This window comes from Chlorocebus sabaeus, chromosome 21, assembly GCF_047675955.1.
Source record: "Chlorocebus sabaeus isolate Y175 chromosome 21, mChlSab1.0.hap1, whole genome shotgun sequence".
In the NCBI taxonomy this organism is placed as follows: Eukaryota; Metazoa; Chordata; class Mammalia; order Primates; family Cercopithecidae; genus Chlorocebus; species Chlorocebus sabaeus.
Window position 1 is genome coordinate 4,360,651 of NC_132924.1, and position 15,324 is coordinate 4,375,974.

Consider the following 15,324-nt stretch of genomic DNA (forward strand, 5'->3'; position numbering starts at 1 on the left):
TATTTCTATTTACTGATGAGGATCTTACTCTTTTAATATAAACAGTACCATTGACTTCCAATCAATTAGTTTTGACATCTGAAAAAGAGTAATTAACTTAATACTAGCCCTAGTAATCAACACCCTATCAGCCCTATCACTAACAGTTATTACATTTTGGCTCCCACAATTTAATATATATATAGAAAAATCCAGCCCCTACGAATGCAGATTTGACCCACCCGCATTCCCTTCTCCATAAAATTTTTTCTAGTAGCCATCACATTCCTCCTATTTGACTTAGAAATTGCCCTACTACTACTCTTGCCATGAGCCCTTCAAACAAGCTACCTGACACTAATAATCAGCACAGCCCTTATACTAGTCATCATTTTAGTCCTAGGGTTAACTTATGAATGAGCTCAAAAAGTATTAGATTGAACTGAATTGGTAGATAGTTTAAGCCAAAATAAATGATTTCAACTCATTAGATTATGAGATTACACTTAGAATAATAATATGATTATTCATCATAAATACCCTTATAACCTTAAATATCCATTTCACCTAGCATTCATAATACCTATTACCCTCCTAGTATTTGCTGCCTGTGAAGCCGCAGTGGGCTTTGCCTTACCAGTTTCAATCTCCAACACGTATGGCCTAGACTATGTACATAACCTAAATTTACTTCAATGCTAAAAATTATTATTCCAACAATTATACTGCTACCAATAACATGACTCTCTAAAAACTCTACAATCTGAATCAATAAGACTATTCACAGCCTAATCATCAGCTTCATTGCCCTATTATTTTTTAATCAATTCAATGACAAACTATTCAACTTCTCATTAACCTTCTCTTCTGATCGCTGACATCACCCCTTCTAATCTTAACAGCCTGACTACTACCTCTTATAATTATAGCAAGCCAGTACCACCTCTCCAACGAGTCACCCCCATGGAAAAAGCTCTATATTTCCTTATTGATTTCCCTACAATTTTTTAAAATTATGGCATTCACAGCCAGACAACTAATTATATTTTATATTCTCTTTGAAGCTACACTTATCCCTACCTTAATTATTATCATCCTCTGGGGTAACCAACCAGAATGCCTCAATGCAAGTTCATATTTCTTATTTTATACACTAGTGGGATCTCTCCCCCTACTTATTATACTTATTTATACTCAAAATGCCCTCAGTTTACTGAACATGATAATAATATTTAATACCCAAGAACTATTAATTTCCTGATCCAATAACCTTACATGATTAGCATGTATTATGGGTTGTATAGTAAAAATATCCCTATATGAACTTCACCCATGACTTCCTAAAGCCCACGCAGAAGTTCCTATTGCCAGCACAATAGTACTTGTAGCGGTTCTCCTAAAACTAGGCAGCTATGGCATAATAGGCTTACCCTTATCCTCAGCACCCAACAGAATATACAGCCTACTCCTTCCTCATGTTATCCTTATGAGGTATAGTTATGATAAGCTCTATTTGTCTATGACAAACTGATCTAAAATCACTTATTGCATATTCCTCCATAAGCCATGTAGCACTTGTTATTATGGCTATTCTCATTCAAACTCCCTGAAGCTTTACCGGTGCAATTACCCTCATAATTGCCAATGGACTTACTTTGTCCTTACTATTCTGCCTAGCAAATTCAAACTACAAGTGAATCCATAGCCGAATCATATTACTCTCTCGAGGGCTTCAAACACTACTCCCACTAATCGCTCCCACATAACTCCCACAAATTGCTACAATTTGATGACTTGTAGCAAATCTTACTGACTTTGCCTTAGGCCCTAACATTAATCTAATAGGAGAACTCTTTGTAATAGTGGCTTCATTCTCCTGATCAAACATCACCATTATGTTTCTAGGACTTAATATATTAATCACAGCCCTTTATTCCCTACATATGCTTATCACAACACAATGAGGAACACTTACATATTACATTAACAGTATTAAACTTCCTTTACATGAGAAAATATACCAATACTTACACATCTTGCACCTATTCTATTATCCCTAAACCTTAAGATTATTATATGTTTTATATGCTGTAAAGATACTTTAATCAAAACATTAGATTGTGGGTCTACTAACAGAAGTCTGCAACTTCTTATTTACTGAGAAATTATGCAAGAACTGCTGACTCCTGGCCCCATGCCTAACAACATGGCGTTCTCAAGTTTTAGAGGATAAGAGCTATCCACTGGTCTTAGGAACCAAAAATATTGGTGCAACTCCAAATAAAAGTAATAATCATGTATTTTTCCATTACTATAACCTTAATCTCCTTAACCTTACCAATTATTACTATCTTAATCAACCCTCACAAGAATTTGTACCCATATTACGTGAAAATATCTATCTCATGCACCTTCACCATTAGCCTCATTCCCACAATGTTTGTGTATATAGACCCAGAAGCCATCATCTCAAACTGACATCCAGTAACAATCCAAACCCTTAAACTCTCATTAAGCTTCAAACTAGATTACTTCTCCATAATATTTATCTCAGTAGCACTATTTGTCACCTGATCTATTAGAGAATTCTCAATATTTGATATATAAAATCAGATCCTAACATCAATTTTTCAAATATTTACTTATTTTCCTCACCAAAATATTAATTCTAGTCATTGCCAACAATCTTTTTCAACTTTTTATTGGATGCGAAGGCGTAGGAATTAGTCTTTTTTACTAATTGGCTGATGACAGAGCTGAGCAGATGCTAATACAGCAGCCCTCCAAGTGATTCTGCATAACCGCATTGGCGATACTGGCTTCATTTTAGCTATAGCGTGATTCCTCTCAACCTCCAATATATGAGAACCTCAACAGGCATTTATCCTAAATCCTACCCCTGATCTTCTTCCATTAATTGGCCTTCTCTTAGCAGCAGCAGGAAAATCGGCTCAATTTGGCCTCCACCCCTGACTTCCTTTGACCATGGAAGGCCCAACCCCAGTCTCAGCCCTACTCCACTGTAGCACTATAGCTGTAGCAGGAGTTTTCCTGCTTATCCGCTTCTACCCCTTAATAGAATATTAATATTAGTATATTAATCCAAAACCTTACCCTGTGTTTAGGGGCTATTACCACCTTATTTACAGCAATTTGTGCTCTAACACAAAATGGTATCAACAAAATCGTAGCATTCCCCACCTCAAGTCAACTAGGCCTTATAATAGTTACAACTGGCATGAATCAACCACACCTGGCATTCCTACGCATCTACACTCACGCCTTTTTAAAACCTATATTATTTATATGTTCAGGATCCATTATCCATAACCTCAATGATGAACACGGTATCCGAAAAATAGGAGGACTATTTAAGACTTTACCCCTTACTTCCTCCTCCCTTATTATTGGCAGCCTGGCACTTACAGGTATGCCTTTCCTCACAGGATTTTACTCTAAAGATCTCATTATCGAAACCGCAAACACATCATATACCAATGCCTGAGCCCTCTCTACTACTCTTATTGCCGCTTCCCTAACAAGTGTCTATAGTATCCAAATTATTTTCCTTGCTCTAATAGGACAACCCCATTTCCCAACCCTAATCAGCATTGATGAAAATAACTCTTCCCTAATAAACCCAATTAAATGCCTTACAGTCGCCAGTATCTTCACTGGTTTTCTCATCACAAGAGCATTATCCCTACTTCATCCTCCCCAAACAACAATACCACCTCCCCTAAAACTCACAGCCCAAGGGGTAACCAGCCTAGGACTCTTACTGGCAATGGAACTTAGTTTTATAACTAATAATCTTAAGATAAAATATCCATTACAAACATTCAGCTTCTCCAATATATTAGGATTCTACTCAATCACAGTTCACCACACAACCCCTCACTCAAACCTATCTACAAGCCAAAACTGCCAGCACTTCTGCTAGACCTAATTTGACTAGAAAAGTCCTTACCAAAGACAATTTCACAGACTCAAATCACAGCCTCCATTACCATAACTACTCAAAGAGGCCTAATTACATTTTATTTCCTCTTTTTTTATTCCATCCTTTCTGACTTTACTCTTAATTATCTATTACCCCGAGTAATTTCAATTGCAACATAAATACTAACAAACAATGTTCAACCAGCAACTACCACCAATCAACATCCATAATTATATAAAGCACCCGCACCCGCAGAATCCTCATGAATCAGCCCTGGGCCCTCACCCTCAAAGATGATTCAACTTCCCACACTAATAAAATTAACTATGATCACCACCCCATCATACTCACTATTCATCAAAGTAACACCAACTCTATTAGTAGCCCCAATAATTAAGTTTCTAAAACTTCAATACTTGATCCTCATTACTCAGGGTATTCCTCAATAGCCATCGCCACAGTATAACCAAAAACAACCATCATCCCCCCCAAATAAATCAAAAAGACTATTAATCCCATAAAAGCCCCACCATGGTTCAACACAATAACACAACCTACAGCAGCACTAAGAATGAACCCTAAGCCCCCATAAATAGGAGAAGGTTTAGAAAAAAACCACAAATCCCATAACAAAAGAACACTTAGTAATAAAAAAGCCTATGTCACTATCCCACATGGGTTACAGCCATGACTGATATGAAAAGCCATCACTGTGATTCAACTATAAGAACACTAATGACCATTATATGTAAAACAAGCCCACTAATAAAAATCATTAATTACTCATTCATTGATGTCCCCACACCATCTAATATCTCTATATGATGAAACTTCGGCTCACTTCTTGGTACCTGCTTAATCCTCCAGATCACCACAGCGTTATTTCTGGCCATACACTACACACCCGATACCTAAATTGCTTTCTCTTCTGTTGCCCATATTAACCAAGATGTGGACTACGGCTGAAGAGTCCGCTATTTTCACACTAACGGCTCTTCAACATTCTTCGTCTGCCTCTTCCTACACGTTGGTGGAGGCTTATATTATGGGTTATTCATATATTTAGAAACCAGAAATATTGGCATTATCCTCCTTCTCACAACCACAGCAACAGCATTTATAGGCTATGTGCTTCCATGAGGCCAAATATCATTCTGAGGCGCTACAGGAATCACAAACCTATCAGCCATCCCATATACTGGAACTGACCTTGTCCAATGAATCAGAAGTGGATTTTCAGTTGCCAAAGCCCCTCTTACACAATTCTTCACCTTCCATTTCATCTTACCTTTCATCATCATAGCCCTAACAATTCTCCACCTTTTATTTCTACATGAAACAGGGTCTAATAACCCTTCAGAAATTCCATCACATTCCAACAAAATCACCTTCCACCCTTACTATACAACCAAAGCTATTCTAGGTTTAATTTTTCTCCTCCTCCTTTTAATAATTCTAGTATTGTTTCTCGCCTGACTTCCTGAGTGACACAGATAATTACACCTTAGTCAACCCCCTAAATACCCTGCCCCACATTAAACCAGAGTGACACTTTTTATTTGCATATGCAATCTTATGGTCCATCCCCAATAAACTAGGAGGTGTACTGGCCCTTCTATTATCCACTCTCCTTCTAGCAGTTATTCCTGCACTCCACACATCCAAACAACAAAACATAATATTCCGCCCATTAAGGCAATATCTGTTCTGAATCTCAGTCACCGACCTACTCACACTGACATGGATCGGAGGACAGCCAAGAACATCCTTTCATTACCATCGGACAGACAGCATCTATGAGATATTTCTCTATTATTCTTGTTCTCATACCACTCACTGCCCTAATCGAGAATAAACTACTTAAATGAAACTGCCCATGTAGTATAATCCCATACGCCAGTCTTGTAAACCAGAAATGGAGAGTCCCTCCCCAGGGCAACTCAGAGAAAAAGCATTCCCGCTTCACCATCAACACCCAAAGCTGAGATTCTAATTAAACTATTCTCTATATTCTTTTCAGCACGCATTTTAATTTCTATGTAAGTACTGACCATCAGCACTAATACATTAATACTTTTATGTACTTTGTGCATTACTGCTAGTCCCCATGAATATATAGTACTGCCAATGCTTGATTGTGCACAGTACATTCACAGATTAGATGACATTACAAGCTTGCTCCACATGCATATAAGCGAGTGTTCACAATTTCTTAACTATCATACATAATACTACACTTACATATAGAACTAGTTCTACATGGATATCGACCGGAACTCAAAATTCTTAATATTACATAGTACATTCATTTGTTCATTGGACATTGCACATTTCAGTCAAAACCACCCTCGCCAACATGGATATCTCCTACCGAATTTTGGTCTCTTAATCTACCAACCTCTGAGAAATCATCATCCCACTCGGGCGTGTTACCCTCCTCGCTCCGGGCCCGGAATACTTGCGGGTGACTATACTGAAACTATACCTGGCATCTGGTTCTTACCTCAGGGTCATAAAACTAAGATCGCCCACATGTTCCCCTTAAATAAGACACCTCAATGGACCAGTGACTATCACCCTATTAACCAGTCACGGGAGCACTGTCATGCATCTGGCATTTTTAACTTTTGGGGATGCTATCACTCACCATCGCAGAAGGTCTGGTCCCCTTGCCATCGGCTGTAGTTGTACTTGGATTTGATTTCCACCAAACCAGTTGTAGAAGTCGTACCTACTCCTCAGGTAATCCACTTGACTCGGCCTCCCAAAGTGCTGGGATTACAGGCGTTAGCCGCCATGTCCAGTGCTTTTTTTTAATTGAAAAAAAGATTTTTTTGGCCAGGCACAGTGGTCACACCTGTAATCCCAACACTTGGGGAGGCTGAGGTGGAAGGATCGCTTGAGCCCAGGAGTTCAAGACCAGCCTGGGTAACATAGGGAAACCACTTCTTCCCTAAAAATACAAAAAATGAGCCAAGTGTGGTGGTGCGTGCCTGCAGCCCCAGCAGCCCCAGCTACTTGGGAGGCTGAAGTGGAAGGATTGCTTGAGCCAGGAGTTTGGGGCTACAGTAAACTACATCTTAAGGCAGGGTAGGTAGTCAACGAAGTGCCTCCCGGCCCTGCCTGGAGTCCTCACCTCCTGCAGCTGCCAGGGGTACCACTGCTCATTAATGCCCCGCTTCAGTTGTCCAAGTCGGAGCAGAAGCTCCAGAGGCCACCCAGCTCCTTGCGCTCCCGCAACAGGCTCTCCCAGGGGTATAGCATCCTGCCCTGCAGCGCCAAAGTGCAGCCATACAACAGTGCAGCCATACAACAGTGGCCAGAGCGCCGCCCAGGCCACCCTGTCCACCGGGTCACACTTTCCACTCCACAGCTAGGCCGCCATCTATGGGGCTAAGAGCAGCACGGGAGGAGCCCAGCGGAAGGGTTGCGTTAGGCGCCTAGGGCCGTCCAAGCCATCTTTGCTGAGGACAAGTGCCAGGCCTGCAGGGGCAGGGCGGGGCCCGGTGCTGCCCAGTGGGAACTGCAGCTGTAACCCCAGGCTATGCCTTTGGGTAAGCGGAACCCTCAACCCCAGCCAAGGGCAAGGTCGGCTCCCCACCCCAGAACCCGCTGGACGAAGACGGGCTGCAGGCCAGGACAGAACTCCTGAGATCAGTGGGATCTCTCGTTCATCAAGGAGCACCTTCTCTTGCCTTCCACAGCAGGAATTCAAGCAGGCCCCAGCCTGTAGCATCCATGCCTGTCAGATGCAGCCACTTGAAGAGAAGAATGTTCTTGGGATGGTGCCATAGCCTTGACCCTGGGCCTCTGGGGCCCGGACCCTAACCAAGGAGCCAGGAGCCCTCTCTTGGGGTTGCAGGCATATGAAGATACAGGGAGAGGGGCCAAATGCAGTGGCTCATCCCACTTTGAGAGGCTGAGGTGGGTGGATCACCTGATGTCAGGAGTTGGAGACCAGGTTAGCCAACCTGGTGATACACCTGTCTCTACTGAAAATGTAAAAAATTAACTGGGCATGGTGGTGTATGCCTGTAATCCTAGTTACTCGGGAGGCTGAGGCAGGAGAATTGCCTGAACCCGGGAGGAGGAGGTTGCAGTGAGCTGAGATCATGCCACTGCACTCCAGCCTGGTCCACAGAGTTAGGCTGTCTCAAAAGAAAAAACAAAAACAAAACACTACATACCTCCTACCAAATTTGCCTGCTAGGAAATTCCTTGTGAGCCCCGAAAACTTTACTGAACTCTAAGTCATCCCTCTGCTCATCTGAGACAAATGCGCATTTGACTGAACCACCTCGACTGGTTCTTTTCCTCCTCCCCGGCATTTAAATGCAGGAGCCACTGCCTGGCTATTTCTTTCTCCTCCTCTTCCTCCTTTACAGGTGTGAGCCACCTCGCCTGGCTGTTTCCTCCTCCTCCTCCTCTACAGGCGTGTGAGTCACCTCGCCTGGCTGTTTCTTCCTCCTCCTCCTCTACAGGCGTGTGAGTCACCTCGCCTGGCTGTTTCTTCCTCCTCAACAGGTGTGAGCCATTGCACATGGGTGTTTCCTCCTCCTCCTCTGTCTCTACAAGCATGAGCCAGGTCACCTGGCTGTTTCCTCCTCCTCCTCCTCTTTCACAGTCATGAGCCACCACACCTGGCTGTTTCCTCCTCTTCCTTTACAGGTATGAGTCATCGCAGCTGGGTGTTTCCTCCTTCACAGGCGTGAGTCACCTCACAAGGTTCTTTCTTTTCCTCCTCCTCCTCTTCCTCATTTAAAGGTGAGCCACTGCTCCTGGCTGTTTCTTCCTCCTCTTCCTCCTTTACAGGCGTAAGCCACCATGCCCAGCTGTTTCATCCTCCTCCTCCCTTCTCCTCCTCCTTTACAGGAGTGAGCTGCATCTGGCTGTTTCTTCTTCCTCTTCTTCATTTTTTTAAGACAGAGGCTTGCTCTTTTCACCCAGGCTAGAGTGCAATGGTGCGATCTCGGCTCACTGCAACCTTCACCTCCTGGGTTCAAGCAATTCTGCCTCAGCCTCCCCAGTAGCTGGGATTACAGGATCCTACCAGCACACCCAGCTAATTGTTGTATTTTTAGTACAGATGGGGTTTCACCATGTTGGCCAGGCTGGTCTCGAACTCCTGACCTCAAATGATCCACCAGCCTCAGCCTCCTACAGTGCTGGGATTATAGGTGTGAGCCACCACGCCCGCTTGGGTATTTTTTTTTTTTTTAATGTGTTAGCTGAGGTCTTGCTATGTTGCCCAGGCCTCCCAAAGTGCTAGAATTACAGGCATGAGCCACTGATCCTGGCCTGAGGTCACTGTGATACCCTGTTTGAAGGGGATGGGGCCTGGACCAGGTGGAGGCTAGGACAGGAGCCCCCTCTTCCCTTCCTATCTATGGTTCTCATTGCCTTTGCCCAGTTTTCTCTGCTTCCATTTTATTTTTTTAAGTTTTTATTTTAGAGACAGGGTCTCACTCTGTTGTCCAGGTTGGAATGCAGCGGCGTGATCATAGCTCACTGCAGCTCCACTCCTGAACGTAAGTGATCCTCTCACCGCAGTCTTACAAGTAGCTGGGACTTACAGGCATGCCCCACCATGCTGGACTAATTATTTGTTTTATTATTAGGTACAGGTAATAACACAGGAGTCTCCCTGTGTTGTCCAGGCTGGTCTCAAATTCCTGTCCTCAAGCATCCTTGCACCTTGCCCTTCCAAAGTGCTAGGATTACAGGCCACCCCGCCCTGCCTCTCCAGTCCCTGACCATCCCCACTGGCCAGCCCTGGAAAGCGCAGCAATGAGGGAGCCAGGCTGGGGCAAGAAACACGCAGCAGTGTCCTCTTGTGCCCACTTTATGTGGGGCCAGGCATGGGAGGACCTAAGCCTGCTGTGCCTGCAATAGTGCCTGCACCTGGCGGATCTGCCTGTTGATGCCGGAGCACGCAGTGCCACCCAGGGCACGATACTGCCCCACACTGCGCCCATAGTCCCACACGTGACTCATGTCACCTGAGAACAGGGGGCTGGGGAGAGAGGAAGAGGTGGGCCAGGCCACCGGGCCACCCTGGCCTCCAGGCACCCAAGCTCACCTCTTAGAAGGCAGTGTCGGGAAAGGGGTGCGCCACACCTGATGGTGTGCAGCTCCTGCAATGACAGCCGGTTGAGGGCGACCCCCTTGGACACAGCCATGAACACGGCTTTCCCAGAGGCCTTGTGGGCCTGGCAGAATGGCATCTGGGTGCTGGGGAGGAAGGTGGCACTGAGGCAGCTTCCTCCACGCCCTGATCTGCTACCATTGCCTGCGCCTCTTCCTTTTTTTTTTTTTTTTTTGATACAAAGTCTCACTCTGTTGCCCAGGCTGGAGTGGTGTCCCGACCTCACCTCACTGCAACCTCCACCTCCCAGGTTCAAGCGATTCTCCTGCCTCAGCCTCCTGAGAAGCTGGGATTATATGACTGTGCCACCACGTCCGGTTAACTGTTGTATTTTTAGTAGAGACGGGGGTTTCACCACGTTGACCAGGCTGGTCTCGAACTCCTGACCTCAAGTTACCCACCCACCTAGGCCTCCCAAAGTGCTGGATTACAGGTGTGAGTCACCAGGCCAGGGAACATGCACCCTGAGCTCCCCTACCCTCTGAGGGGCACCCCATCTCCTCAACCTCCCCCTGGCTGATACACACTCACCTCTTTGCAGACCAGGTAGTAGGCGAGGTCAGTGGCCAGTATGTCGGGGTTGAGGGCCTGTCCATGTTCTCTCAGTGAACTTGAGGGCACAGGTAGGCAAGTGGTGAGCCCTGGGCACGCTGGGGTCTGAAGCTGTCAAACCCAGGACCTGTTCCTCTGCCAGGATGTCCCTGCCTTGGGCAGATCCTCTCTTACCACTCGGCTCTGTCTCACTCTCAGCTTGAACCATCTTCTCCATAATTACTGATAATATTTACATACACTATTAATGCTTACTGGCCTGTAGGTTTTACTGGCCTTTGTGTTTTCAAAGAGTCCTTATCTTTAGCATGCATCAGATGTTCCTGGAGGATTTGTTTTCTGTTGTAGGAGACAGGGTCTTGCTCTGTTGCCCAGGCTGGAGTACAGTGGCCATTACAGCTCATTGCAGCCTGAACTCAAGGGATCTTCCAGCCTTGGCTTCCTGAATAGCTGGGACTACAAGCGCGCACGGCACCATACCCAGTTAATTTGTTGTTGTTGCTGATTTGGGCTTTTTTGAGACAGGGTCTTGCTCTGTCACCCAGGTTGGAGTGCAATGGCGCAATCATGGCTCTCTGCATCCTTGACCTCCTAGGCTCAAGGGATCCTCCCACATCAGTCTCCAGAGTGGCTAGGACCACAGGTACACGCCATCATGACTGGCTAATTTAATTTTTTTAATTTTAGAGACAGGGTCTCGCTATGTTGCTCAGGCTGGTTTTGAACTCCTGGGCTCAAGCGATGCTCCTGCCTCAACCTCTCAAAGTGGTGGGATTACACGTGTGAGGCACTAGGCATAGTGACTGGAGAATTTATGAAAAATACAAATTACTGGACAGCCATGGTGGCTCACACCTGTAATCCCAGCATTTCGGGAGGCTGAGGCGGGCGGATCACCTAAGGTCGGGAGTTTGAGAGCAGTGTGGCCAACATGGTGAAACCCCGTCCCTACTAAAAATACAAAATTAGCCAGGCGTGATAGTGCATGCCTGTAATCCCAGCTACTCAGGAGGCTGAGGCAATCACTTGAACCTGGGAGGCGGAGGTTGCGGTGAGTCAAGATCACGCCATTGCACTCCAGCCTGGGCAACAAGAGTGAAACTCCATCTCAAAAAAATAAATAAATAAAATAAATATACATCCCTGGGGACCACCCCCAGAGTCTCTGATTCAACCATCTAGAGTGGGGCCTCACATCACATTTCTCAGGAGTTCTGAGGTGATGCTGGTGCTGCTAGTTGACTAGCTTCAAGAAACAGTTTTTTTTTCCTTTGTTTTTAGATGAAGTATTGCTCTGTCACACAGGCTGGAGCGCAATGGCGTGATCTCCGCTCACTGTAATCTCCATCTCCCCAGTTCAAGCAATCCTCCCACCTCAGCCTCCCAAAGTGCTAGGATTATAGGCATGAGCCTCCGCGCCTGGCGCATGTCCTGAGGTCTCACCTGCTGTCTGCCAATGACGAAGTAAACAGAATGATGCCCTGGGCAAGGTGGAGAGGGGAGGCCAGGAAAGCGGTGGGGCTCCATGGGTCGTACCTTCAGGCGGCGCTCATTGGCTGTGTGGATGTCCTCATCATTGGAGTTGAGTGTGAAGGTGCCCTGGGCCCACTCCTCAGCCACCTATAGCGGGTAGCAGCAATGCCAGGGGTCAGGTGAGCAGGCATCAGCAGCCAAGAGGGCCCCTGTCCTGGTCCCACGGTATCCGTGATGACTGACTGTTCCTGTCCAGGAGCTGAGTCCTGAAAGCGCACCCTGAGAAGGTGCATCTGGGGCCCTGCACACCTTTACCCATGAGCCATATAGGCCACAGGGATCATTAAAGGATGGAGAGAGGTGGTCATCAAGGCACCCAGTTAAACAGCACATGAGAATATACTTAGTTCAACGTGAAACCACAGACTGGTAACAGTGAACTATTTGCTCAGGATTTGGTGGGAGCCTGTGGCCACAGGGAGGGGGTCTCAGGTGGGGCTTGGGCCACGGCAAGTACCTTGTCTAGGCCATGTAGTATCCGGTCCATCTCGGCCTTGGTGAGAAGCCATGAGATCACACCACTGGACTACAGCCTGGGTGACAGAGCAAGACTGCATCTCAAAAAAAAAAAAAGAAAAAAAAAAAAAAAAAAACCGGACAAAGTGAGTGATTAAACATGGCTCTAAGATCTCACCCATGCCCTCAATAGGTATTATTTACCGCATGCTGTGTCAGATATTGCAGAGTACCTTGGAAGCAACAATAAACAGGACTTCCCTCTCTCTCCTGAGCCCACAGTCCTCAAGGCTGCAATGAGCTGTGATCGCACCACTGCACTCCAGCTAGGGCAACAGAGTAACACCTTGTATCTACAGAAGAAAAAGAAAACTCAGGTTCCAACCCAGGAATTACTGAATCAGGATCTCAGAATGCAGAGATCTGCCATTTCAAAAAAACTTCCCCTAGAGATTCTGATCAGCCAGGTGTGGGCCAGATGAACTCTAAGCCCCCTTAAACCTTTGACATTCTATGAGTCTAGTAAATCAAAGTGCAAAAAACGCTGAGTCCAAACTGAGCAAACAAATCCCATCTCCCTATGCCCAGCCTCCCTGGATTCAGAAAGCCACGCTGCCTGGCGAGTAAGCAGGGAGAGAATTCTCATTAACCCAAAGACCATCTTTGAAAACAGACTGGCTGCAGCTGGGTGCGGTGGCCCACACCTGTAACCCCAGCCCTTTGGGAGGTTGAGGCAGGAGGTTCACTTGAGCCCAGGAGTTCGAGATCAGCCTGGGCAACATGGCAAGACCCTGTCTCTATTTTTTCAAGTAAAAAAACAAAACAAAAAATCCCACACTGGCAGCTCATGGTTCTTTCCAGCTGTTCCCATGAGCAGACTTCAGGACAAGCCCAGGCAAAGGTGGGGAAAAATGGGGTGGGGACCCCCAGGTTCACCCTCTTGTCTGCTACATAGTTGGAGTTGGTCACAAAGGTCACAGGCCGGGAAGGGTCCAAGGCTTTGGTGTGAGCGATCACCATCCTGTCCACAAAAGGCAGAAGGCACAGGTTCCGTCAGTCCAGGAAGGGCTCAGACACCCTCCCATCCTTTCTGTCCCATCTTCCCCCATCAGAACACAACACGGGGCCAGGCACGATGGCTCACACCTTTAATCTCAGCACTTTGGGAGGCCGAAGGAGGGTAGATCACTTGAGGTCGGGGGTTCAAGATCAGCCTGGCCAACATGGCAAAACCCCATCTCTATTACAAATACAAAAATTAGCTGGTCATGGTGGCACGTCTGTATCACCAGCTACTTGAAAGCTGAGGCACGAGACTCGCTTGAACCCAGGACGTGGAGGCTGCAGTGAGCCGAGATCACACCACTGCACTCTAGCCTGGTCCACAGAACAAGACCCTGTCTCAAAACAAACAAACAAACAAAAGGAAAAAAAGAAAAAAACAAAACATGGAGCCACTGCTTTCTTCCCTAACTTGAGATGTATTTTACATAAGGGCACATGATCCTCTAGTCCTAGACCAAGCTCTCTAACATCACTCTTTCTCCCCCTGCCTCCGAATCCTATCCCCCCAGAGGAGCAGCCACCCTTCCAGGCACACAGAGCTGAGGTCAGTGGGCTGGACACTGCCAAAAATGAGGTTGACTCTCTGAAACAGCTCTTGAACACAGGAATGGATGGGTGCAGATTCAGGAGGAATATTTACTAATGCATCAAGCGAACAGGGAGTGCAGGCTGGGAGGTAGGTATGGGGCTTGGTGCGAGGTGCTCAGTAGTGACTCAAATCTAAGGCCACAGGTCCTGGGCAGTGGGAATGGAGAAACATGCACAGAGAAATGGTGCAAGTGCCGGGCAAGGTGGATCACGCCTAGAATCCCAGCACTTCAGGAGGCTTACTAGAGACCAGGAGTTCGAGACCAGCCTGGGCAACATAGCAAGACCGTTTCTACAACAAATGTATAAATTAGGGTGGGACATGGTGGCTCACACCTATAATCCCAGCACTTTGGGAGGCCAAGGCAGGTAGATCACGAGGTCAAGAGTTCAAGACCAGACTGGCCAACATGGTGAAACCCCATCTCTACCAAAAAATACAAGAAAAAAACAACTGGCTGGGCCTGGTAGCACCTGCCCGTAATCCTAGCTACTCGGGAGGCTGAGGCAAGAGAACTGCTTGAACCCAGGAGGTAGAGGTTGCAGTGAGTCGAGATTGCACCACTGCTCTCCAGTCTGCGCAACAGAGCAAGAGACTTCTTCTCAGTGGGAAAAAAAAAAATTTAAACTTAGCCTGGCATGGTGGCACACATCTGTGGTCCCAGCTCTTTGGGAGGCTGAGGGGGAGGATCGCTTAAGCCCAGGAGGTTGAGGTGGCAACAAGCCATGATTGCACCACTGCACTCCATCCTGGGCAACAGAGCAAGACTCTGACTCTGAAAAACAAACAATGAAAGAAATGTTGCAAATGGAAATGACAAGTGGAGGCAGGAATTGGGCTCTGCAAGACAATAAACATAACTTGGACTGGAGAGTCAGGGACAGCCTCTTAGAAGAAACAGCCTTTATGCCAGGTCAAGTTAACCAGGAGGGATAAAGGGAAGAAAAACCCAACAGAGGGACCAGCCTGTGGTCAGAGCTCCCAGCACCCGCCCCAGGCCTCCACAGTAATTTTTTTTTTAGAGACAGGGTCTCATTCTGTAGCCCAGGCTGGAGTACAACC

General features: G+C 46.3%; 1 protein-coding gene across 31 annotated transcripts in view; it reads right to left on the bottom strand.

The window, feature by feature from the left end:
• The window catches only part of LOC140709624 (argininosuccinate lyase-like), an 82,898-nt gene that overhangs the window by 7,258 nt on the left and 60,316 nt on the right, over positions 1-15,324 (bottom strand). For 8 of the 31 annotated variants that reach the window (XR_012090220.1, XR_012090225.1, XR_012090228.1 and 5 more), the window contains 5 exons: positions 13,545-15,037; positions 12,842-12,961; positions 12,610-12,703; positions 12,063-12,239; positions 10,599-10,841 (listed from right to left, as the gene is read on the bottom strand). Coding sequence is in view for 5 of the 31 variants with exons in the window: in XM_073008806.1 (XP_072864907.1) it covers positions 10,627-10,677; positions 12,063-12,239; positions 12,610-12,639 (258 nt within the window). In the remaining 26 variants the exon portion in view is untranslated. The other 23 variants (XR_012090231.1, XR_012090229.1, XM_073008806.1 and 20 more) reach the window with 19 other exon arrangements.